Below are 23,170 nucleotides of genomic sequence, written 5' to 3' on the forward strand. Positions count from 1 at the left end.
ACTACGTGGCACACTCCTTTAGAGGGAGCGTTTGACTTTAGAGAACTAGGTGTGTCTGAGGACCTGAGTCTGTGTTTTAATTGTTTATTGTCATTTTGGGGGGAACGGTATTTCAAAACTCAAGATTCCAATTCAGAAATACTATTTCTGAACACCTCTCAACTACCTCCACTGGGTTTTCACAGAAATCTTTACTCTAATGCCCCTATGTCAGCATACTCCAGAATAACAAGCAGCTCCTTCCATACACTGATCTCAGCATCAGAATTACTTTGTAAAGGGGTGGGGGTGGGGATTCTTCCTAGATGCTTTCCCCTCATTTATTCACTGAAATTTCTGCTTTTCTTAATTCCACACTGAACCCAAAAACACTTTTGGCCCACAGCACCCACAATTGAGAAATTCCCTGCTTCCACTCCCAGACCCCAGCAAACTGAAGAAATGGTGTGTGTCCCACAAAACTAAAAAGTGAATCAAAGTGAATTCTATCATCCCTTTGATTTCTACTCTTACACTAAAAACAAAACAAAAACACAAAACTACCAAATACCAGTTGTAAAGTCTTTGAAAGCAAAGGGTTCATTCAAATGGCAGTTAACATCTAGGACACACAGGGCAGTATGGGTCACTAGCAAATTTATTCTGTTGTTGGGAGTAGTGATCTCCAATCTTGTATTTATAGCCCTTCAAATCCTTTAGCAAAATGTTTTCTCCCCACAAATGGACTCCACAATTGGACCCCCCAACACACACCTGTCACCTTTTCTTTATATATCCTCTCTAGTATTACATTAACGCATATGAAGACAGAGTTATCAACTTATCCCAATGAAGGGCAGCCAAAATAACTACAAATAAAGAAATCTTTGCTGCTATCTCACTTTTTCCCTAGCATTCTATCCTTCAAGAGTTAACATTTTGGTATGGACTAATGATGTAAGATACGATATGGCCACCTGCCTTGTCTATTGGAAAGTACTTTGACAAGAGTCTAAGAGTACTGTAGATAGCTATCACTTGTCCTTATGAAGAAGTGAAAGAAACAAAGATCACTTTTGCCACTTTGTAAGAGTTGTCTGACATTCCCTAATCTGAAAATTGCTGAACAAATTAGTTGTTTTTTGTTTTTTTTTTTTTTTTTTTGGTCAATTCTAAAAGCCTGGATCTACTATCTACTTAAAATAAGGAAGGGTTAAACAACGCATGTGCCTCTCAAAAGTGACCACCTTGACTTCTTAAAAGGAGGTAGCTTTCAAAACATTAAATTGGCAGCATTTGGCATTCTTGACATTTTAATTATAAAAGAATTAAGCTGCAGAATACTTTATTTCTAGGCAAAAGCAGAATTCAAGCATAAATATTTTCTACATTGGTCTGAAAAATTCACATTACACTTTAGAAACCCAATGGATACATTCAAAATTTCAAAACACTATTTAATAAGGTCAGGTCTATCCAAAAACTAAGAATTTGATTTAAAGGTAAGGTGTCAAAAAGTGACCAATGCTGTATGATATTTAAATATTAAATAGTTAATATTTAAGCAACACAGTAACACTGCTTTAAAGTCACTTGCAGGGATCTACAATTTATTACTTTCAGTGTTAGAGCTAGATTTTGTTTTTCAAAGATGGCACTCAATTTCACTTATGTACCAGTCAACAAATACAGAACTGAACGACTGGCCGTAAGCACTTCACAAGCAGATCCAGGGAACTATGCAGGAGACAATGCCATAGCTTAGCCAGACTCTGAGAGACGGATACACTTCCAATGCACACCTGTACAAAGACAACAGTCGTGTCTGTACGACTTCAGATTCTCTAAACATAACTGCTCTGTTCTTATGACAGACTTTATCTAGAGTGTGCCAGTTCTCCGTGTCAGGGAGGAATCAAGGGATGTGTTCCTTGTATAGAACTGAGGGACCAGGGAGGAACAAAGATCGAATGATCTGGACAGAAAAGCTGCCTCAGTTTGCGTGGGAATGAAAATTACTTTTTGCCATGAAGCAATTCCTAGGGTTTATCTAATTTGAGGTTCAAAACAAGGAGAAAACGACTTCTGTCCTTGAGCTCTTTCCAAAGCAATATTCACGTCTCATAATCCATTCTAAAGTAATACAAAAAAATCATTGATTCCTTAAAAATCTAGATACATGTTGACCTGGATTAAGGACAAAGTTAATTTTCATAAACACCAGATTTTAGTGCTTTACAGCCCATATGGCTTAAAATAAATCACAAATTTGTGCTACAAGCTCAAAGATAAAAATGAATACTGGTTGGCTATGAACTCAACATTTGACAATAATCACTTACAGTCTTATAATGTATATCTAATACATAACCTCAAGAGGACTAAGTTTATTTATCCTGTAGTTAGAGCAGCTCACAATGTTGAGAGGCATCATTTGTTTACATTATAATGTGATTGTTTTCCAAAGTTTACTTAGGGGGAAAAGTGATTATAGAAAAATACTTGAAATTTGCCAATGAAGTTGCAGATTCTAACAATAATTCACATCATCTGAGATATTTTATGTGTATAGCTTTATAATTCAAACAAATTGTATCCAAGATCTATTCAACACACTTAGTCACTTTAACTTTGCATGAAAACCAAACAAAATCACATCTGAATGATCTGCTTTCCCATTTTTATCTGATGTACTACACGTCCAAGTACAGGAGGCAGATATCTTCTGAGAGGTGCAAGAGTTGTTCTTTCATGAATGCCCTCTCACAGTGAAACCAGCAAATGTCATATACGCATTCATGTGCACATGTATGTACTTCAAAAAGCAAAGCGTCATCTCTTCTTCCATCGTTAACTTAATGGTACGACTGCAATAAAAAAAAAGAAAAAGTCAACTTCTAGATTTTATAAATGGAGTTTATTAACTCCTTGCTGTGCCTTTAAATAAATTTAATGCTTAATAAACTCAAACAGCAAGACATCTCATTTAGTTATTTTGGCAAAGACTTTGCAAAGAAAATATTTTAGAGAATATATATAGCAAGTAGTTACACTACTGAAAGGAAGTAGTTTTAGGGGGCATTTTAATAAGAGTTTTCTGCCTTTAGAGCTGCGGTGCATGTCTAATTAATCTAGCTGGAGATGCGATTAGTTATTTGTGGGTTACCAGATCTTTTTTGTCTAAGTAGAGTCTTGAGGTTGCCTCTGGGTACTCAGTTTACCTCAGGAGGAAAGTGGGGTGCCTTTCTATTCAATCAAATGACCAAGACAAGCTCCCAAACCGAGATGTGAACCCTAGTCCAGCGTGGCTGAGATAAAGCACAAAGTATCACGTACGATACACCATAGAACAGTGCTATAGTCTTGAGCCTGGTGCTGCTAAGAATTTAACAAAGCTTTGGCTGAGAAACACCACGGAAAACTGCTTGAAAAGATGGCAACATAACATACTTAATTACCTTGGATGCTCTAAAGTCTACTCAGTACTAAGCCAGAAAGGCAAACATTGCTTTTATTTAACTGTTGGTAAAACTACATTCAGATGCTGTAAAACATCAAGAAATGTTAAGTATCTCGGAGTTTACCTCAAGGACGCTGGCGAGGGCACCGCCTACTACATTACAAAGTGTCTGGGATCTTTGGGAAATTTTTGTTCCTATTTTTAGTACTAGGAATACTTAGCTATGCTTTCCACCTTTTAAATGCTTTACCTGAAGTTGTGGAACTAATTTTTTTTTTTTTTTTTTTTGGACAGGCAGAGTGGATAGTGAGAGAGAGAGAGACAGAGAGAAAGGTCTTCCTTTTTGCCGTTGGTTCACCCTCCAATGGCCGCCATGGCTGGCGCACTGCACTGATCCAAAGCCAGGAGCCAGGTGCTTCTCCTGGTCTCCCATGGGGTGCAGGGCCCAAGCACTTGAGCCATCCTCCACTGCACTCCCTGGCCACAGCAGAAAGCTGGCGTGGAAGAGGGGCAACCGGCGCCCTGACCAGGACTAGAACCCGGTGTGCCAACGCCGCAAGGCAGAGGATTAGCCTAGTGAGCCGTGGCACCGGCCCGTGGAACTAATTTTATACACACACACATCCTTTTAAAAATTCTTACAAGCTTTCTAATCTTTCATCCAAAACTGGGGAAAACAAAATCCATTAGTTGTGTATACGACTATCAGTGCACGTTAAGTAACAAATGGAACACTCACATGGGGGCCACCCGGCATCGGTGGAGCACCAGAAGGTCCTGAAGGCACTTGGAAAGGATTACTGGGAGAAGGATAGAGTCCTGGTGCAGGATACGACCCTGCAGGGGCAGGATATGGTGCCGGCGGTCCCCAGGCTCCTGGTGGAACAGTGCCCCAGGGAACAGGGGGTGCCGCCCCTGGTGCTTGGGGAGGAGGAGCGGGATATGGCCCTGGAGATGGATATGGCATATTAGGGGTAGGATACTGCCCTCCCATTCCAGGTGCCCAAGGTCCAGAAGACATGGATCCCCATGGACCTAAGGGGCCAGCTGTGGCTGGATCTGTGGGTGCACCATATGGTCTGGGTAGCTCTGGAAAGGGCATATTTGGTGTAGGATATGGCCCTGTGGGCCCAGGGCCTGGCACAGTTGGGGCTGGGTAAGGACCACCAGGTGGGGGGCACGATGGTCCAGAGGGAGGAAAGGGGGCGGGGGGTCCTGGAGGCGGTCCAGTGGGAGGCACGGAGGGGTACATTCCCGTTGGTGCTGGTCCAAAAGGCACGGTAGAGGGGGCTGCACTTGGCGGGAGTCCAGATGGCACTGAAGGTGGAGCACTTGGGTTATTCCAAGGGTTGGAACCTGGCCAGCCTTGCGCTTGGGCAGGCTTTGTATTGCTCACAGAGGTCTTGGCAGGGGAGTGTTCAGGTAGTGCATCTGCCAACTGGAATACAAAACAGACAGGTCTTATCTGCCTTACTCAGGGACAAGTCACACCAACACAATACAAATACCCAGAGAGAACAGTAAACTCAGGGATTATAAACCCCAATAGCATCTTCAGAAGCTAAGCTATTCACTTAAAAAGCAATTCTTTCGATACAAAACTTGAGGTATTACCATGAATATCAACTTTATAGTGAAAATTCCTCAGAAAAGTTCAAATCTTCTAAATACAACTAAACAAACTGTGTTGCATTTCTGTCATGTATTAGTAGAACAAATAAATTTTATAAAACAATTGAATTTAGGGTCAAGATCTATATTTCAACCTTGGTTTTATCCCAAACCAACCAAATACACTCTCTGAGCTTCAATTTTTTTTGTTTTAAAAAGTTTCAAGGGGCCAGTGAAGCAAGTTACAATATCAGAGTGCCAGTTGGAGTCCCAACTGCTCTGCTTCTGATCCAGTTCCCTGCTAATGTGCCTGGGAAAGCAGCAAATGATGACCCAAGAGCCCTTGCTATCCATGTGGGAGACCCAGATGGAGTTCCAGGCTCCTTTGGTCTGGCCCAGCCCTGACTGTTGTGAACATTTGAGGAGCAAACCAGCAGATGTCAAAACCTCTGTCTCTCTCTGCCCCTCACTCTGTAACTCCTTCATACATAAATAAATATATTTTTTAAAGTTTCAAGTAAATAACCTGCACTTAACTTAGTGCCTGCTATAATTTCAATAAATGTTGCATATTATTAATATTATGGTAAACAAGAGCAATAGAAGCAACACCTTAAAATTTTTCTTTTAAGGATTCATAAACAAATAAATACCAAGATATTTTCAACTATGTATTATCAAAGTAAACTAATGCAAATTACCTATCAATATCATATGACAAAAACAAATCCAAGAATCACAAAAAGCATCTCTTTTAAATGGCTCATAGGACTATACTGTTTTCTTAAGAACAAAACTTATCAAGGATAAATGTGCCAACTTACCGAAAACTCATCAGACATTTTCCTAAAGAAAAAAAAGAAATTTTCAAAATTACTGTTTATCACTTCTTATGTATTCTTCAAGCGCTTTTCTATGCATACATTATGCATAGATAAGGGATATTCTATGAATACATATAAATGATGGAATCTTCATCATTTATGTATTTTCATTTACACAGGAAAATTTCCCATAACAGTGCATTACAGCACCATCAACTTCATCCCCTTTAATGGCTGAACATTACACAAAAACAATCTATAATTTAGTTTACAGATACTATGACAGCTGAGGCTGCTTAAACAATGATACAAGGAACATCTCTGAACACTCACATCTGCTGTGCCACCAGGAAAAAGCACCAGAAGTCGAATTTAGAGTCAAAAAGTTAAGTTTAGCTAAAATCCACCTGAAAAGTCTGTTAATTTATACTGTCACCTTTTTCTCTAGCTCCCTCTTTCACCACTGGATATTACTATATTTATAAATCACCTTAAATTATGATTAAAAAATTGGTGTATTGGGATCAACATAGTGGTACAGTAGGTTAAGCCATCACCTGCTATGTGGGCATCCTATATGAGCAGCTGCTTCAGGTCACGGTTGCTCCACTTCCAACCCAGCTCCCCACTTATATGCCTGGCAAAGCAGTGGAAGATGTCCAAGTCCTTAGGCCCCTGTACTCATGTGGGGACTCAGATAAAGTTTTGGGCTTCTGGCTTCAGCCTGGCTCAGCCCCTGTCGTTGTGGTCATTTGGGGAGTAAACCAGCAGATAGAGGATCTCCTCCTCTCTGTCACTCTGCCTCTCAAATCAATCTTTTTTAAAAAATGGCATCTTAAAAAAAAAAAATGGCATCTTGTTTCAACTTTCATTTCTTTAAGTGGAAGTTAGAACATCTTTTAAAATGAATAGCCCAAGGCTATCATTTGGATGTGGTTTGTCCTTCAAGGGTTTATGAATTGGATGCTTAGTCCTCAGCGTGAAGATAGATGTTAAGAGGCGGAGCGTAGTAGGAAATCCTTAGGTCTTTGAGCATGCTGCCATGAGAATGAATTCATGTGAGAGGAGTGTTACAAAAGGGCAAGACTGACCCCTCCTTGGTCTCTCTAGCTTCCTATTTTGCCATGTGATCCTTCTCACAATGCCACCTGCCATGAGGTGATGCAGCCATGGAGGCCTTTACCAGAGCCACTGCTATTTTGCTTTCAGCCTCTAAAACTGTGATATTACTAAGCCTTTTTTTTTTTTTTTTACTTTATTTTATTTTATTTTTGACAGGCAGAGTGGACAGTGAGAGAGACAGACAGAGAGAAAGGTCTTCCTTTGCCGTTGGTTCACCCTCCAATGGCCGCCGCGGTTGGCGTGCTGTGGTCGGTGCACCACGCTGATCCGACGGCAGGAGCCAGGTGCTTCTCCTGGTCTCCCATGCGGGTGCAGGGCCCAAGCACTTGGGCCATCCTCCACTGCACTCCCGGGCCACAGCAGAGAGCTGGCCTGGAAGAGGGGCAACCGGGACAGAATCTGGCGCCCCGACCGGGACTAGAACCCTGTGTGCCGGCGCCGCAAGGCGGAGGATTAGCCTGTTGAGCCAGGGCGCCGGCCTTTTATTTATTTATTTTTTAAGATTTACTTTATTTATTTGAAAGACAGAGTTACAGAGAGAGGTAGAGACAGCGAGAGAGGTCTTCCATCTGGGGGTTCACACCCCAGATGGCCGCAAAGGCCAGAGCTGCACCGATCCAAAGACGGGAGCCAGGAGCTTCTTCCGGGTCTCACACGCGGGTGCAGGGGCCCAAGGACTTGGGCCATCTTCTACTGCTTTCCCAGGCCATAGCAGAGAGCTGGATCGGAAGAGGAGCAGCCAGGACTAGAACCAGTGCCCGTATGGGACACCAGCGCTTCAGGCCAGGGCTTTAACCCCGCTGCACTACAGCGCCGGCCCCAAGCCTCTTTTCTTTATACACTATCCCCCAAGCCTCTTTTCTTTATACACTATCCAGCCTCAGGTATTTTGTTGTAGCAATGAGAAATGGACTAATACATCCATTTACACTTCTCTGAATCTGTTGTCAGCTGTGCACAGACATTTTTCTTTTTTTGTTTTTAACTGAAACAGAATTAACACTCATTTAAATACACAGATCTTAAGCTACCTCAAACAAGAAATAGAACATTTCTATCACTCCAGAAAATTTATTTATGGTCCTTTCCAACCAACTGCCCTGACAGCAACCACCTTTTAACTTAAATTTTCTTGTTCTCTGATTGCATATAATTAGACAGAAAAGAGAAAGAAAAAAATACTATCAACTTGGTTTTTGTCTTTGATCATTTTACTGTTCAGTAGTACATCCCTTTGTTCTCACTGCTTTGTAAAATATTAAAGAAAATTTTCTCTTGAATTTTGTCTGTAGTTCTTGTTTTTATGCAACTTTTAAATTTCATGCAAATTCATCAGGCTTTCCCTTTATGTGCCTTCTAAATTTTGATATATATTTACAAAACCCTTCTCTACCCTGAGATTTAAAAAAATTTTGCCCCACTTTCTTACAGTGTTTTCATGGTTTAACTTTCAAATAATTACTGAAAAGTCAAACTAACCAGTTGCAAGTAACTGGACAAGGTGTCTTGGACACACTCTACTGCTACTGACTACTATTTATTGACTGAACACCATGGAGCAGGCACTGTAGTCCATCTTATTTAGTAGTTCCAGAGCCCTATGATCGAAAAGCTATTATCACGACCAATTTATAGCTGAAGGAAAGGATTTTAGCAAATTAACGTTTAGGGTCACAAAGCTTGTGAGTGACAAGCGGAGAAGTTGTTTAATTCCAGGTACAGGGACTGGCATTATAGTACAGTGAGTGGTTAAGCCCAAGCCACAGAGGCTGGGTATCTCACATCAGAGCAGCCGTTCTGCTTCTAATCAAAAACAAAGTTTTTTAGTTGACTGTGGGGATTTGAGTAAAGAATTAGGACATTTGCTGGCCTAGTGTTAATGGGTTAAGCCACCAACTGCTTACGGGTGTCATATGGGCACTGGTTGGAGCCCTGGCTGCTCCACTTGCAATCCAGCACCCTGCCACTGTGCCTGGTGAAGCAGCTAATGATGGCCCAAGTAGCTGGGCCACTGCACCCACATGGGAAACCCAGAAGAAGCTCTGGATTCCTAGATTCGGATTGGCCCAGCTCTGGCTGTTGAGGCAATTTGAAGAGCTAACCAGCGGATGGAAGATCTCTCTCTCTCTCTCTCTCTGCCTCTCTCTGTAACTCTACCTTTCCAATAAATGTTTTTTAAAGATTTATTTATTGGAAAGGCAGAGTTACAGGGAATCAGAGGTAGAGAGACCATCTGCTGGTTCACTCCCCAAATGGCCTCAACTGCTGGAACTGAGCCAGGAGCCAGGAGCTTCTTCTGTCTCCCACGTGGGTACAGGGGCCCAAGCACTTGGGCCATCCTCTACTGCCCTTCCCAGGCCATAGCAGAGGGCTGGATCAGAAGTGCAGCAGCCGGGACACCAACTGGCACCCATATGAGATGCATACATTGCAGGCAGTGGCTTTTACCCACTATGCCATACCCCAATAAATAAATCTTAAAAAATTGTTTCACTCAAGCATCATGTGATACAGCAAGCAATATTCTTAGGACTAATGCTAGAAAAAACTACCAATGATAGGTATAAAATCTACAGAAGACAGACAAACTTTTCAAACAAGGTAAGCATTTCTGTATCAAGGTTCATATTAATTCTGGAGCAAATCATCTAAGTAAACTCTAAGTTTCAGGTCTTGCTGTTCAGGGTTTCAGAATATATACACACACACAAATATATTACACATATAATTATATAAAATATAAACTATTTCACAAGTGAATATTAAACTTATGCACAACTCTGGCTTTAATATACTTTAAGTTCAAAATCAAAGCGTGGAACACAGAGAAGGTACTAGTCTCATGACATAACGAAGCCCTAAAAAAGGAGTTGGAAGGAGATCACCCCCTATTCTACAGCACTGCCTGAATAAACTGACTTGCTCTTCATGCCTAGTGTTCATGGTAACTGGAAACATTCCAGTTTGCTATGTGGGGAATACTTCATCTGAAGAAGGCAAAATAAAGAGTTGAACATCCGTGTTTCAATATCAGCAACACTGCAGAATATAAAATCACTGACATTTTTAAAAAGCTATTCCAAAACACCTGAATTATGCTAGTTATTACGATGAGCCCAATGTAATCCTGAACTTAAAAAACGATCTTAATCAAGTAATGTTTTTATTTTTTTCATAAACCTACTACTTCCAAAATTTCCATTACCATTTTATTGCAAAATCTACCCATCATCTGAAAAATTTATTATTTTCTGAACAGCAAGAAGAGCAATTTCAAAACAGTAAAAATTTCTTCTGACATACCATAAAAAAGTAAAACATAACTAGTAATCCTAAGGCACTTAGAGTAAAAATGATACTTCAATCAGGGAGTTTAAGCAACTTGAACTCCATAAATTACTAGTGACTAATGACAAGCAGTACTTCAGAATGTCATCAAATTATGATAGAAACAAAAACTGTATTAGAATACAATTATGAAAGAGGGACATCAATCATATTAACTGAGTCTTTTGAAAAGGCAAGGTTCTTGACAAGAAATCATTTCCACACCTTTAAAAGTTATTACACTTGGTCTGGTGCTGTGGCGTAGTGGATAAAGCCATTGCCTACAGTGCCGGCATCCCATATGGGCGCCGGTTCAAGTCCTGGCTGCTCCACTTCCGATCTAGCTCTCTGCTATGGCCTGCAAAAGCAGAAGATGGCCCAAGTCTTTGCGCCCCTGTACCCATGAGGGAGACCAGGAAGAAGCTCCTGGCTCTTGACTTTGGATCGGCCCAGCTCTGACCACTGTGGCCTTTTGGGGACTAAAACAAGGAAGACCCCCCTCTCTCTCTTCCTCTCTCAAACTCTGCCTTTCAAATAATAAATAAATCTTTTTTAAAAAGTTAGACTACTTAGCTACCTTACAGGTAATTAAAAGTAACAATTATCTGTAAGATGCTATACATCTCTAAGATGTTTATTAAAAGATACAACAGATCTTTGTCTCTCCCCCTCTGTAACTCTGCCTCTCAAATAAATAAATCTTTAAAAAATACTATACATTCTGAATAAGGATATATATATTTTTAGTAAAGGATAATTTATCAGATTATGTGCCATTTTTAAAATTTTGGGGCAGTTTCAAAAATTAAGAGTTTTGAAAGTTTGAACATTGGAAATACATTTTACTTGGATTCAGAAACTTATTGGCACAACTGTACCAGGCACTGTTGGGCTTTGTGAAAATCAGTGGAGTCGCATGGCAATTCCTGAGAATTGGTCTCTGCCGTCCAGAAGAAAGAGGAAAGCGGCTGGGAGAGGCGGGTGGAGGGAGGGTGGAGGGAGAGGAGGGCAGTGTGTGAGAAGCTGGGAGGCGACAGACTCAGTGGGCAGGGACGAGCCGGCCTTGGATCAGTGTGTTTGAGTCGTTTCACCTCGGTCAGTCACCTGAATGAGCTGTGGATTCTCTGGACAGAACCACAGCTCCTCACTGGCTGGCTGGACTCTGGACAGGCCAATCTCTCCAAGCTTATAGGCAGAAGGCGGCAAACGTAGCAGGAGCCTCACCGTTAAACAAATCCCGTTGTCACTCCCAGGTATACAGCAAACACTCAACACAAGTCCGCTTTTACAACCAGCCCCACAGGTGCTGTCCTTTTCAAATCACAAACCTCTGAAAATGAAACTCTCCCAGGTGTGGCACGAAACTTTTTTGGCGGCCACATCTGACCTGAGGCTATTTATGGTTTCTATTTATTCAGATGCGCATTCCCACCCACAGCCACACAAATTTTCCCCACGCCCTCGTGTCTGTGCGTCTAACGACACGGTCTTTCTGAAATCGATGAAATCCAAAGATTCTGAATTCTGCAAAACATCTGCTCCAAAAAGGCGGGCTGGGAGTTACCCACTGCTCCTGGAGGAAGGGAAAGAACATTCCCCCGCACACAGCTCAGCGCACAAGTCTCCCAGGCAAGTCAGTTTTGCCCAGGGGGTTCGGAGATACCGCAGCAAGACATTTCTATTCCCCCTGCGACCAGAACGCGACTGAACAAAGAACCCCCGAGCGACTCGGGACGGCCACCTCTGCCTGCGACGAGGGCTCGGGGGACGAGAGGCCTGTGCAGGCACCGGGCGTGCAGTGGGGGGCGGCCCGGGCCGGGAGGCGACGGAGTCGTGCCCGGCCTGGAATCCGTGTCTAGGAAAAGCACCACCAGCGCTGTGCGTGGTACAGAGGAGAAACGGTTCGGTCTGTGGAAGCCCCCACGCGTAACTCGCGCTCCTCCACGAGTGTCCCGCACCGCAGCGCCTCGAGAGTGGAAGCCGCGGGCCCCGGCCCCGCGCCGATCCTCCTCACGACCGACGCGGGCCTCGCGCTCCCTTCTTTACCGAACACGAATGCATGGGGGTGGGGGTCAGGCCGGGGAGGAGCAGGCTAACAGACCCTCGGGGCCGACCGAACAAAGGGAGTGCGGGATCAACCGGAGCGAACCGGCCTCCGAGCGGGTCTCGCCCGCCAGGGGCGGTGGGGGAGGGGCGGGCCCGCTGCCGCCCCGCCCCCGGCCGAGCCTGACGTCAAACGGAGAAAATCCCGTCGGGCGCGGCGTCCGTGTCCCCCGACCCCGTCTCCGCCGGGGGTCCCACACCCCGCGGCGCAGGCGGAGGAGGCCCAGGCGCGCGCTCCGTCTCGGGCCCCGGCGGGAGGCCCCGGCCCGCGCACCGACGGAGACCCCGGGCAGCCCCGTTACCGCGCCGCCTCCCGCTGCCTGGGCCCGCCACCTCAGCTCCCCGGCCCCCCGTCTCCACGAGCCCGCCCGCTCCGCAGCAGCCTCACCTTGGCAAGATCTGAGCCCCCAGCACGGTCTGGAACGACGATGGAGCCGAGGGACCTGAGCGCTGAGGAACCGAGGTCAGCCCGACTGACGGCAGCGGCGGCGGCGGCGGCACCAGCAGAGCGCGAGGCTCCTCCTGGCGCCGGAAGAGGAAGCGCGCGCGCCGCCCCCGCCCGCGCCCCCCGCCCCCGGCGTCCGGCGGGGCGCGCCCCCTGCAGGCCGCCGGTGGCACTGAGCGGGATTGCGCCGCGGGGAAGCCGCCGCCGCCTGGGATTTTCCAGGCAGCAGGGCGGGAATCGCTCCCACAATGCTCCGAGAGCAGTCTCCACTCCCTCAGTTCTGCGGGTTCGGTCAGGCCTGGCACTCACCTGGGGAGGAAAGCAAACCGCAGCCTGATCCGGGACCCAGAACTTAAGATCAACCTTGGGGAGAACGCTGATGAATGCGTGAAGTGGAAGGTGTTTCCAAGTGGCTTGACACACTGATATTTGCTGTCCTAGCAGATTTTTTATTTGAAAGATAGTGATAAAGGGAAAGAGAGCTCTTCCACCCACTGGTTCCCTCCATCCGGGTCTCCCACGTTGGTGGCAGTCCGCTGCCTTCCCAGGGACATTGGTAGGGAGCTGGCTGGGTGGCAGGACAGCTGGGGCTGGAACCAGCGCTCTTAAGGGATGGCAGCGTCACAGGTAGTGGCTTAACTTGCTGAGCTACACCACAAGCCCCTGCAGATTTTTCTTGAACAATGTCTCTTCTCACACTCAAGTACTCAGGCCAGATGACTGACACGTGGCCCCAGCCATTAGAACCTATGTCACACCATGTCATGATACCTATACAAACACACACATTATGTATACACTTATAGTATGTGTATGTATGTATATAAACTAAAAGTTTTCAGTACTTACATTTTTGCTTCTTTACGTGAAAGCAATTAGTGGGCCGGTGGGAAGACATGTGACATTCCCACTTCTTAAAGACAGACATCCATGGATATGCTCCACCACACAGTTCTCACACTGGTAAAGGAGCAATAGAGGAGCTTCCAGTACTTAAGCCCAGGGGAGGCATATTTTTGCACAAAACCACAGGTCTGTGGAAAATAGCATTACTTGTGTGGAGAACCTACCAGGACCTCTTAGGAGGCACAGTCAGCAGTGCCTTCTGGAGCTATTTTGAGGTTTGAGGGAAACATCAGTGATTAAATTCCTGTCTTGATTTAAAATTAAGGTATTTTGTTGATTGTAGACTTTCTGTACTCTCATACATTGCTTGAAAATATTATGTTCCTTATGAAGTCTTTTGGTCAAAAAACCTTTTGTGCCCAAGTGGAATACCTCACCCTCCTCACCCTAGTCCTGGCCCTGTGCATCAAAGGGAGGGATAGCCTCCAGCCTTCCCTGCCTGCAGCAAGCCAGAAACAGAGCATGGTGATTTCAAAGATAAGGCCATTCTGGTCCCAGAAGGACTTGTCTACACTCAACCCTGACTGGGTCACTCCCCATTTGCACTTTTCAGAATGTACTGCAGTCCAAGGCCCATCCTACCCAATCCTTTCTTCTATGCAAGGTGCAAGGTAGTATGGGTCTGAAGACTTCTCTACCTTCTCCCACTCCCCTTTTAGCTTTCATAGGTGTTTCACCCCATATAAATCTTTTCCATATCTAATCCCACATTGCCAGTTGCTTCTGGAAGACCCAAACTGATACACTAAAGACTAATAGTGTATTGTAGTACATCAAAATGTGTTAGGAATATCAGTTTTTCAATTTTTCATTTTCAAAGTTGCATGTATGATATAAATATATACAATGTTTTGAAAACAAACACAAAAGCTTTGGCTTTTACATATGGCGTTTAATTAAGAGGAAATGAAAATTTATTTAGATCAACTTATTTAATTCATATCCAAGAAGAAACATTCAACTTCAGGATAAGAAATAACAGTTGAAATAGCCTACTTGTTTTGGATAAGGAGCGGGTCATACAAGACTGATCAAGAGTCATACCTTTGTGTAAAAGTTACCACTTAACCTCTATTTATTCAAGCATATATCACTCATATTTGGCGTATACAGTATTTTTCCAATTCTAGCGAAGGCAGAATAATTTGAGTAGATCTCCTTCACTTTCACCATGGTTCTCAAGTCTGGAAGTTTATATTTGACTATAACCACAGCAAAAGTGATTATCTTTATTTCCTGCAAATGAAAGTAATTTTTTTTTAAAAAAGATTTATTTGAAAGGCAGACTTACAGAGAGAGGGAGAGATAGAAAAAGAGAGATCTTACGTCTGCTGGTTCATTCCCCAATGGCTGCAATGGCTAGGGCTAGGCCAGGCCAAAACCAGAAGCCTGGGACTCCATCCAGGTCTCCCAGGTGAGTGGCGGGGGGCCTATGAACTTGGCTGGAGCAGCAGGGACTTGAACCAGCACCCATATGGGATGCCAGCATCGCAGGTGGTGCCTAACCTTCTGTGCCACAACACTACCCCAAATAGAAGCCATTTTTAAGGTAAGTTAGGCAAGCATCAATTTTACACAGACCCTGTGAAGTATAGGAAGAAATGGCAATTGTTCATTAGTTATAGAATTTACACCATTAATTCAAATTGTAGTTTTTCTCTGTCATCAAATAAAGCCAAGAAAGAGAGCCCGTTACAGAGACACAAGTAAATGTGATAACGCAGGGTCTGCGGAAGGGGATATTCTGAAAACCTATCATCACATTAGTACTTTGGCTGTATGGCAATTATTTCCAAGTGTACTCTAATGGTCACTTCTCACCAAAGGATTAACTTTCAGGAAGTCAAGTGACAGGAATAAGGATATCAAAAAGCTTGTGGCAAAGTGAAATGAAGAGAGAAAAATAAAGAGTGCACATTTTATTTCTCAACATAAGCTACATCAAGTTCAAGATATGTGTAAGTGACGATACTAGCTATTTATCCTATGCTTAAAGAACAAAGGGTCTTGGGAATTAAACCTCATCAATGTAGTCTTTCACACACTAGTGACTGAAGAAAAATGGGTTCCCTTTAAAGATTTAAGAAACATAAAGGAGAGAGGCCAAAATACTTCCGGAAGGTGGGTACCTAATGATTTCTCATCAAAACTCTCAGGAAATCGCCCATGTTGGAAGAGAGGAAGGAGCAGGAACAGTGTTGTGGTAGAGAAAGACTCTGTTAAGCTTTCTTGGAGTTTTTCTGCTAAAGTGTTGGCTAACTTTCTCAAAGCACTCTCCTCATAAGCAGATATCACTGTTTTTTGGCCCTCCAGAAAACCAACAAGCTAAATACCTTGAGTAGTCCCACGAAGCTACTTCCATATTCAATACTCTCGACTGATCCACTTTTGTTTGGATGGACCTACTTCTACCTTTTGACAGCCATTGCTTTGATTGTGCTTTGTTGTTAGGGTCACATTGGTTAAGCCACGTTTTACCTCCAGTTAGAATTCTTTGAAGAAATGCTTCAGGATCTTGATCCTATTTGTTTAAAATTTCCATGGATTGCTCTGGTGTTGTCTGCGGTTGATCTGGGTAAAAGAGTTTTGGCACATGTCCAGTGGAAACTTTGCTCCACTTTAAAAATGTTCACTCCGGGTTGAGATTTTGATGGTGTTGGCTTCTTTCTGCTGTTATCTGCTGGTCCCCTTCAAGTAGTGTAGCAATGAGATTACTTTTTTTCCTCACAAATCGATGTGGATGGTGTGCTGCTGCGGATTTCATCTTCAACATCATCTCGTCCCTCCTTAAAACGATTTACCCACTTGTAAACTGCTGATTTTTCTGGGGCGTTGTCCCCATAAACTTTTCGTAAAGCATCCATGATTTCATCATTCTTCCATCCAAGCTTCACCATAAATTTGATGTTTCTTCTCATTTCAATTTTAACAGAATTCATGTTGCTCTGACAGGGACTCTTTCAGACTGATGCTTTACCCTTCTTACTGCTTCCAACTAGATCCTGTTCAGACATGTGATAACAAGTTAGTACAAGATTATTCTGATGCAAGAAAATTTTAAAATGCATAGAGCTTTTTATAATATGCATAATCCATAAACTGCTTTTTCACATACTTATAATACACAGTAAACTAGTCATAGAGCAACATAAAACAGAAATTATTCCACAAGCTAATTTTTTAAAAAATATTTATTTATTTATTTGGAAGGTAGAGCTACAGAGAGGCAGAGGCAGAGAAAGAAGTCTTCCATCCACTGGTTCACTCCCTAAATGGCTGCAACGACCGGAGCTAGGCTGATCCAAAGCCAGGAGCCAGGAGTTTCTTCCAAAGTCTCCCACATGGGTACAGGGGTCCAAGCACTTGGGCCATCTTCCACTGCTTTCCCAGGCCATAGCAGAGAGCGGGATTGGAAGTGGAGCAGCCAGGACTCGAACCAGCACTCATATGGAATGACAGCACTGTGGAAGGCGACTTTATTCACTACGCCACAGCACTGGCCCTACAAGCTAATATTAAACCCACTCACAACTCTGGATTCAAATTTTCTGAGTTCAAAATCAAAATGTGAAAGATACAGAAGCTATTAGAATCTTATAAAGTAAGGAAGGTCTAACCAAAGAAATTATAAACAGGTCTCTACCTATTCTAAAGCACTGCTTTAATAAAGTGACCATCTCTCAGGGCCAGCGCTGTGGCATAGTGGGTAAAGCTGCCACCCACAGTGCCAGCATCCCAAATGGCACTGGTTCAAGTCCTGGCTGCTCCACTTCTGATCCAGCTCTCTGCTATGGCTTGGGAAAGCAGAAGAAGATGGCCCAATTCCTTAGGCCCTGCACCGGAATGAGAGACCCAGAAACTCCTGGCTCCTGTCTTTGGATTGGCTCAGCTCCAGACATTACAACCATTTGGGGAGTAAACTAGCAGATGGAAGACTTCTCTCTCTCTCTCTCTCTCTGCCTCTGCCTCTTTGTAACTCTTTCAAGTAAATAAATAAAATCTTTAAAGTGACTATCTCTCTATGCCTAGAATAAACAGTGTCCCTGTTAATTGGGAACATTCCAATTTGTCCTTTGGGAGATACTCTTTAAAAAATAAGAGTTGTATATTAGGTTTTCTTTTCTTTTAAGGATTTACTTTTACTTATTTGAAAAGCAGAGTTACAGAGAAAAATCTTCCAACTGCTAGTTCATTCCCCAAATGGCTGCAACAGCTGAGACTAGGTCAGGCCAAAGCCAGGAATTGATATCCATCCAGGTCTCCCAATTGGGAGATAGGAGCCCAGGTACCCAGGCCGTCTTCCACTGCTTTCCCAGGCACATTAGCAGGGAGCTGGGTTCGAAATGGAGCAGTGAGGACTTGAGCCAGCGCTCACATGGGATCCTGGCATTGCAGTGTTGCAGGCTGTGGCTTAACATACTGTGCATCAACACTGGCCACTGGAAATCAGTTTTTCAATATGACCAATGTTACAGAATGTAGAAAAATCTTCATTTTATGAAAAACTTTTATATAATATTTGAATTAGTCTAGCTATTGAAACGAGGTCAATATAAGCTCGAACTCTGTGTAAGGAAAGATTATAATCAGAAACGTTTTCATTTCAAAATAATCTAAAGCTATTCCTTCCACAACTTTCTATTGCTACTTTATGGAACAATTTACCTATCATCTGAAAAATAATAATTGAGCAAGAATTGCAATTTCATATCAAAGTAAAAATTTTCATTGAAATACACTAGAAAAGTAAAATATTTTGGTGGCTACTTCAGTGTTTAGAGTAAAAAGACATTTCAATTACTGGAAAGTTTAAGAAACTTGAACTCCACAAACAACTAGTGACTACTGACAAACAGTATTTCAGGGGTTCATCAAATTGTGATGGAGTGATAAACAGTCTTAGAATACAGTTATGAAACCCAGATATCAATTCCTTTAACTGAGTCTTTCTAGCAAGGCAAGCTTTTTAACAAGAAACCATTTCCCCTGTAAAACAGTTATAATTCTAAGCCAGATCAGGGATGATTAAGGGGAACACAATAATGTAAAAAACACTACGCAGGCAGATGCTATGGCTCAATGGGCTAATCCTCTGCATGCAGCGACGGCACCCCAGGTTCTAGTCCCAGTCAGGACACCAGATTCTGTCCCGGTTGCTTCTCTTCCAGTCCAGCTCTCTGCTATGGCTGGGAGTGCAGTGGAGGATGGCCCTGCACCCCATGGGAGACCAGGAGAAGCACCTGACTCCTGCCTTCGGATCAGCGCAGTGCGCCGGCCGTGGCGGCCATTGGAGTGTGAACCAACGGCAAAGGAAGACCTTTCTCTTTATCTCTCTCTCACACTGTTCACTCTGCCTGTAAAAAAAAAAAAAAAAAGACACCAAGAGGTATCAAAAATTTTGCATTGTCTTATTGATTACTGGGGTTGGGGTGGGAAGAACGTTGCTGAGTATTGCGTTGAAATTATAAATTCTGGGGGCTGGCGCTGTGGCATAGTGGGTTAAAGCCCTGGCCTGAAGCGCCAGCATCCCATATGGCCGCCAGTTCGTGTCCTGGCTGCTCCTCTTCTGATCCAGCTCTCTGCTATGGCCTGGGAAAGCAGTAGAAGATGACCCAAGTCCTTGGGCCCCTGCACCCTCGTGGGAGACCCGGAGGAAGCTCCTGGCTCCTGGCTTCGCACTGGCGCAGCTCCAGACATGGCTAGATCAGTGTTGGAATGAGCTTCGGTTTCTTCAAGCACGCAGATAGGGCCAGTATAGTGTTATGAGGGCCATAAGGGGACCCTGTCCATTCAAGTACCTAAAACGGTTCTTGCAAAGTAGCAGGTGGGCAACAAATACCGAATTGTTCTGTCTTCCTTTGTACGTGGACAGGCAGCAGTGGTTCAGAGCTGCTGTCTGGACAGAACCACAGCGGCTCACCCGCCCCTGGCTGGCTGGATTCTGCCCAAGCCCACCTCTGCGAGCTTTACCGGTAGAGGAAAAGCAGGAGTAGCAGGCATCTCAGATTTGCTCTGCGACATAAACAAATCCCGAGGTCGCCGCCTGGTAGTGCGCACACACTCATCAAATGTTAGCTTTTACAATCGGTGTTGTACTGTGACTCTGCCCTTCTCAATCACAAACCTCCGAAAAGGAAACTTTCCCAGGGTTGGCACAAAACTTATTTGATAGGCGGCACAATCTGACCAGAAGCTATGAATCCCGTTAGAATAACAATATTCAGACCCACGGCGGCACATACATTCCTGCGGGTTGCAGCCCCACCCCCACCCCCACGCTCCTGTAAGCTGGTGTTATCTTTCGGAACACAAAGCTCCAAAGGTTTCTTCCATGCTAAACCACAGTGGCCCCAAGGGTTTGGCAGACACTGGGGCTGGTATCTTCCAATTCCTTCCGGAGGGAGGCCCGCGCATCCCAACGTCCTCAGGAAGTCCAGGAGCGGATTGTTTCAGACAAGCGACAGCGTCTCAGCTTGCATTCCGGCTTTTCCCTTTGATTAAAAAAATTAGTGACGGAGCAGGGGAGGGGCTCGGCCGGGCGGCGTGCGGCCCACTGCTCCTCCGGGCGAACAAAGGGGCTCGGCGATCCAGGCGAGCAAGGCCCCGGCAGGGCGAGAGGTGCACGGCGCCGCGCGCCGGCCAGGCCTCAGGGCCGGAGTGGCCCCGCACGCGGAGGAGGTCAGCGTCTTCCGGCGCCTTCCTGGGTGACCCCGAGAACCGCGGGGCCCCGACCCCAGGGAGGCGACTCCGGCCCGAGCGCTGGCGGCGACTCGAGGCCCCCTGGTTCCTGCGCCCGCCTCCCGGGGGCCACTCCCGCCAGCCCCGCCACCTCAGCTGCCCCCCCGTCCCTCCCCACGAGCCCTCAGGCGCCGGGGCAGCCTCACCTGGCCGGATGCTAGCCGCCCGCAGGGCCTGGCGGAGGCGACGGGCCCGAGAGGAGCGAGCTCCGCGGCGCCGAGCGCAGCCTGACTGACGGCCGCGCGCCCGCGCCTCCCCGCGCGCACGAGCAGGAAGCGCCGAGCGCCCGCCCCCGCCCGCGCTCCCGCCGCCGCCGGCCGAGCCGCAGCGAGCGCGCCCGGCCGGCCCGGTCCGCGGTGCGGGCCGCTGCGCTGAGGTGAGCCCAGGGCTCGGCGTGCGGCGGCTGGGCGGGTCAGCGGGGCGGACGCTGCTGCCTCGAGTGCGGATCCCCGCTTCCCTACACTCGGCGGCCTTTACGGTCCGGCCTGGGCGCCCACACATCGCGGCCCACGCAGAGCCTCGGGCCCAGACTGCGGAGAACTGAACGATCCACACGGGAAAAGGAACACGTTTGCAGGATGGCTTGACAATTTGCTGGTTTTTTCCTGAACAGTGCCCCTTGTCCTGACGTGTTCATTTTGGAATAAACATTTAGTACCTGCTTTGTCAGGTCAAGATGATTGACAGATGGCCTCAGCCATCTAGTAACCCGATAGCTCATAATGAAGACGTCATGATAATTGTATGGGTGATATATATATATATATATATGATGTATTTTATATATATATATATAGGATATATATAGGATGTGTGTGTATATATATATAGGATGTATTTTAAAGACATATTTATTTGAAAGAGTTACACAGAGAGAGAAGGAGAGACAGAGAGAGAGAGATCTTGAGATCTTCCATCCACTGGCCCACTCCCTAGATGGCCACAAGGGCGGGAGCAGCATTGATCCGAAGCCAGGAGCCAGGAGTTTCTTCTGGGTCTCTCACGCGGATGCAGGGGCCCAAAGACTTGGGTCATTTTCTACGGCTCTCCCAGGCCATAGCAGAGAGCTGGACTGGAAGTGGAGCAGCCAGGACTTGAACCAGTGCCCATATGGGATGCTGGCGCCACAGGCAGTGGCCTTAACCACTACGCCTCAGCAGCAGCCCCAAACACCATCTTTTTTAAAGATATTATTCATCTACTTGAGAGGCAGAGTTACAGGCAGAATGAGGGAGACACACACACACACACACACAGATCTTCCATCTGCTGTTTCACTCCCCCAAGTGGCCAGCTAGAGCTGGGCCGATCTTGAAGCCAGGAGCCAGGAACCTCTTCCAGAGCTGGATTGGAAGTGGAGCAGCTGGGACCTGAACCAGTGCCAGTATGGGATGCTACGCCACAGCACCGGCCCCTAGAGTTTCTATTTTGCTTGTTTGGGCCACTAGTGGATCCATGGGATTTCACACATGTGAGTGGCAGGGGCCTAAGCACCTGGGACATCTGCTGCTCTTCCCAGGCCAGAAGCAGGGAACTGGATCAGAAATGGAACAACCACCAGGACTGGAACTGTTACCGGAGAATGGCAGAGTTCTTCGGGCAAGAAAGAATTCAGGCGTGAGACAGAGAGTAGTGGAAAGTAAAATAGCAAGGTTTATTAGGGAAGGGACATCCGTAAGAACGATGGGCACCTCTCCAGACAGAACCTGAGAGAGAGCGCCCAGTCACTCAGACTGGGGGAGAGCGGGGTTACGTGGTTGAGTGGAGAGAGTACACCTAGGCAGGCCAGGCGGGTGGCTCAGTATAGAGGCAGAGGGCTGAACGTGCAGTCCGGTTGAGGCTAGGGGTTTTTAAGGGGATGGGTTTTGCCTCCCCACCTCTGTTCCTCCTGGAACAAAGGACTTTTTGGATGTAAATAGGAAAAATCCCTATCTGAGTTTTCCCCCTGAAGTTATCAGACAGGAGGAAGCCTGGCTGGCATCGCCCTGGTTAGAGGAAGGATGGGCAGGACCCCCTGGAAGATCCATAGGATGTTTGAAGTGCAGATACTGGGCTGCACCTGGAGGTTATCAGGCAGAAGGGGCGCGGGACCCCCACCTGGCAGGTTATCGGGATGACTTTGAGATGTATATGCTGGACCTGGATGTCAACTCTAGGCCTTTGTCACACACACATAAGCTGATATCTGACTTCCTACCTGACAGAACCAGTGACCATGCTGACCATGCAAACAACTTTACTTGCTATACCACAATGCTGGCCCATGGTTTAAAATTTCAGTATCTTGTTCATTATAGATCATTCATGTATTGGTTTAAATATCGCATGAAGGGGCCAGCCCTGTGGCCTAGTAGGCTAAGCCTCCACCTGCGGCACCGGCATCCCACATGGGTGCTGTTGGTGTTCCTGCTACTCCTCTTCTGATCTAACTCTCTGCCTATGGCCTGGGAAAGCAGCAGAACATGGCCCAAGTGCTTGGGCCCCTGCACCCACATGAAAGATCTGGAAGAAGCTCCTGGCTCCTGGCTTCAGATGGGGTCTTTGCGGCCATCTGAGGAGTGAACCAGTGGATAGAAGTCCTTTCTCTATGTCTCTGCCTCTCTCGGTCTGTAACTCTTCCTCTGAAATAAATAAATAAAATCTTTAAACTGAACA

General features: G+C 45.6%; 1 protein-coding gene and 1 long non-coding RNA gene across 3 annotated transcripts; both read right to left on the reverse strand.

Moving 5' to 3' along the window:
- Positions 1-279: 279 nt before the first annotated feature.
- MAPK1IP1L (mitogen-activated protein kinase 1 interacting protein 1 like) lies at positions 280-12,946 on the reverse strand. 2 transcript variants are annotated; one of them, XM_062205086.1, is made up of 4 exons: positions 12,815-12,946; positions 5,875-5,896; positions 4,179-4,877; positions 280-2,846 (listed from the first exon to the last, which is right to left on the reverse strand). In XM_062205086.1, exons 2-4 carry the CDS (start codon positions 5,890-5,892, stop codon positions 2,835-2,837), a joined length of 729 nt encoding a protein of 242 aa, XP_062061070.1. In that variant the 5' UTR covers positions 5,893-5,896; positions 12,815-12,946; the 3' UTR covers positions 280-2,834. The 2 variants fall into 2 exon arrangements, with proteins under 2 accessions (XP_062061070.1, XP_062061071.1); XM_062205087.1 differs by lacking the exon at positions 12,815-12,946 and adding an exon at positions 11,428-11,501.
- Positions 12,947-14,648: 1,702 nt separating this feature from the next.
- Positions 14,649-20,760, reverse strand: LOC133769825 (uncharacterized). Its single transcript, XR_009867280.1, has 2 exons — positions 20,662-20,760; positions 14,649-16,779 (listed from the first exon to the last, which is right to left on the reverse strand). It is a non-coding gene; the product is annotated as an uncharacterized LOC133769825 (long non-coding RNA).
- Positions 20,761-23,170: the final 2,410 nt, after the last annotated feature.

Source organism: Lepus europaeus, chromosome 11, assembly GCF_033115175.1.
Source record: "Lepus europaeus isolate LE1 chromosome 11, mLepTim1.pri, whole genome shotgun sequence".
Classification (NCBI taxonomy): Eukaryota; Metazoa; Chordata; class Mammalia; order Lagomorpha; family Leporidae; genus Lepus; species Lepus europaeus.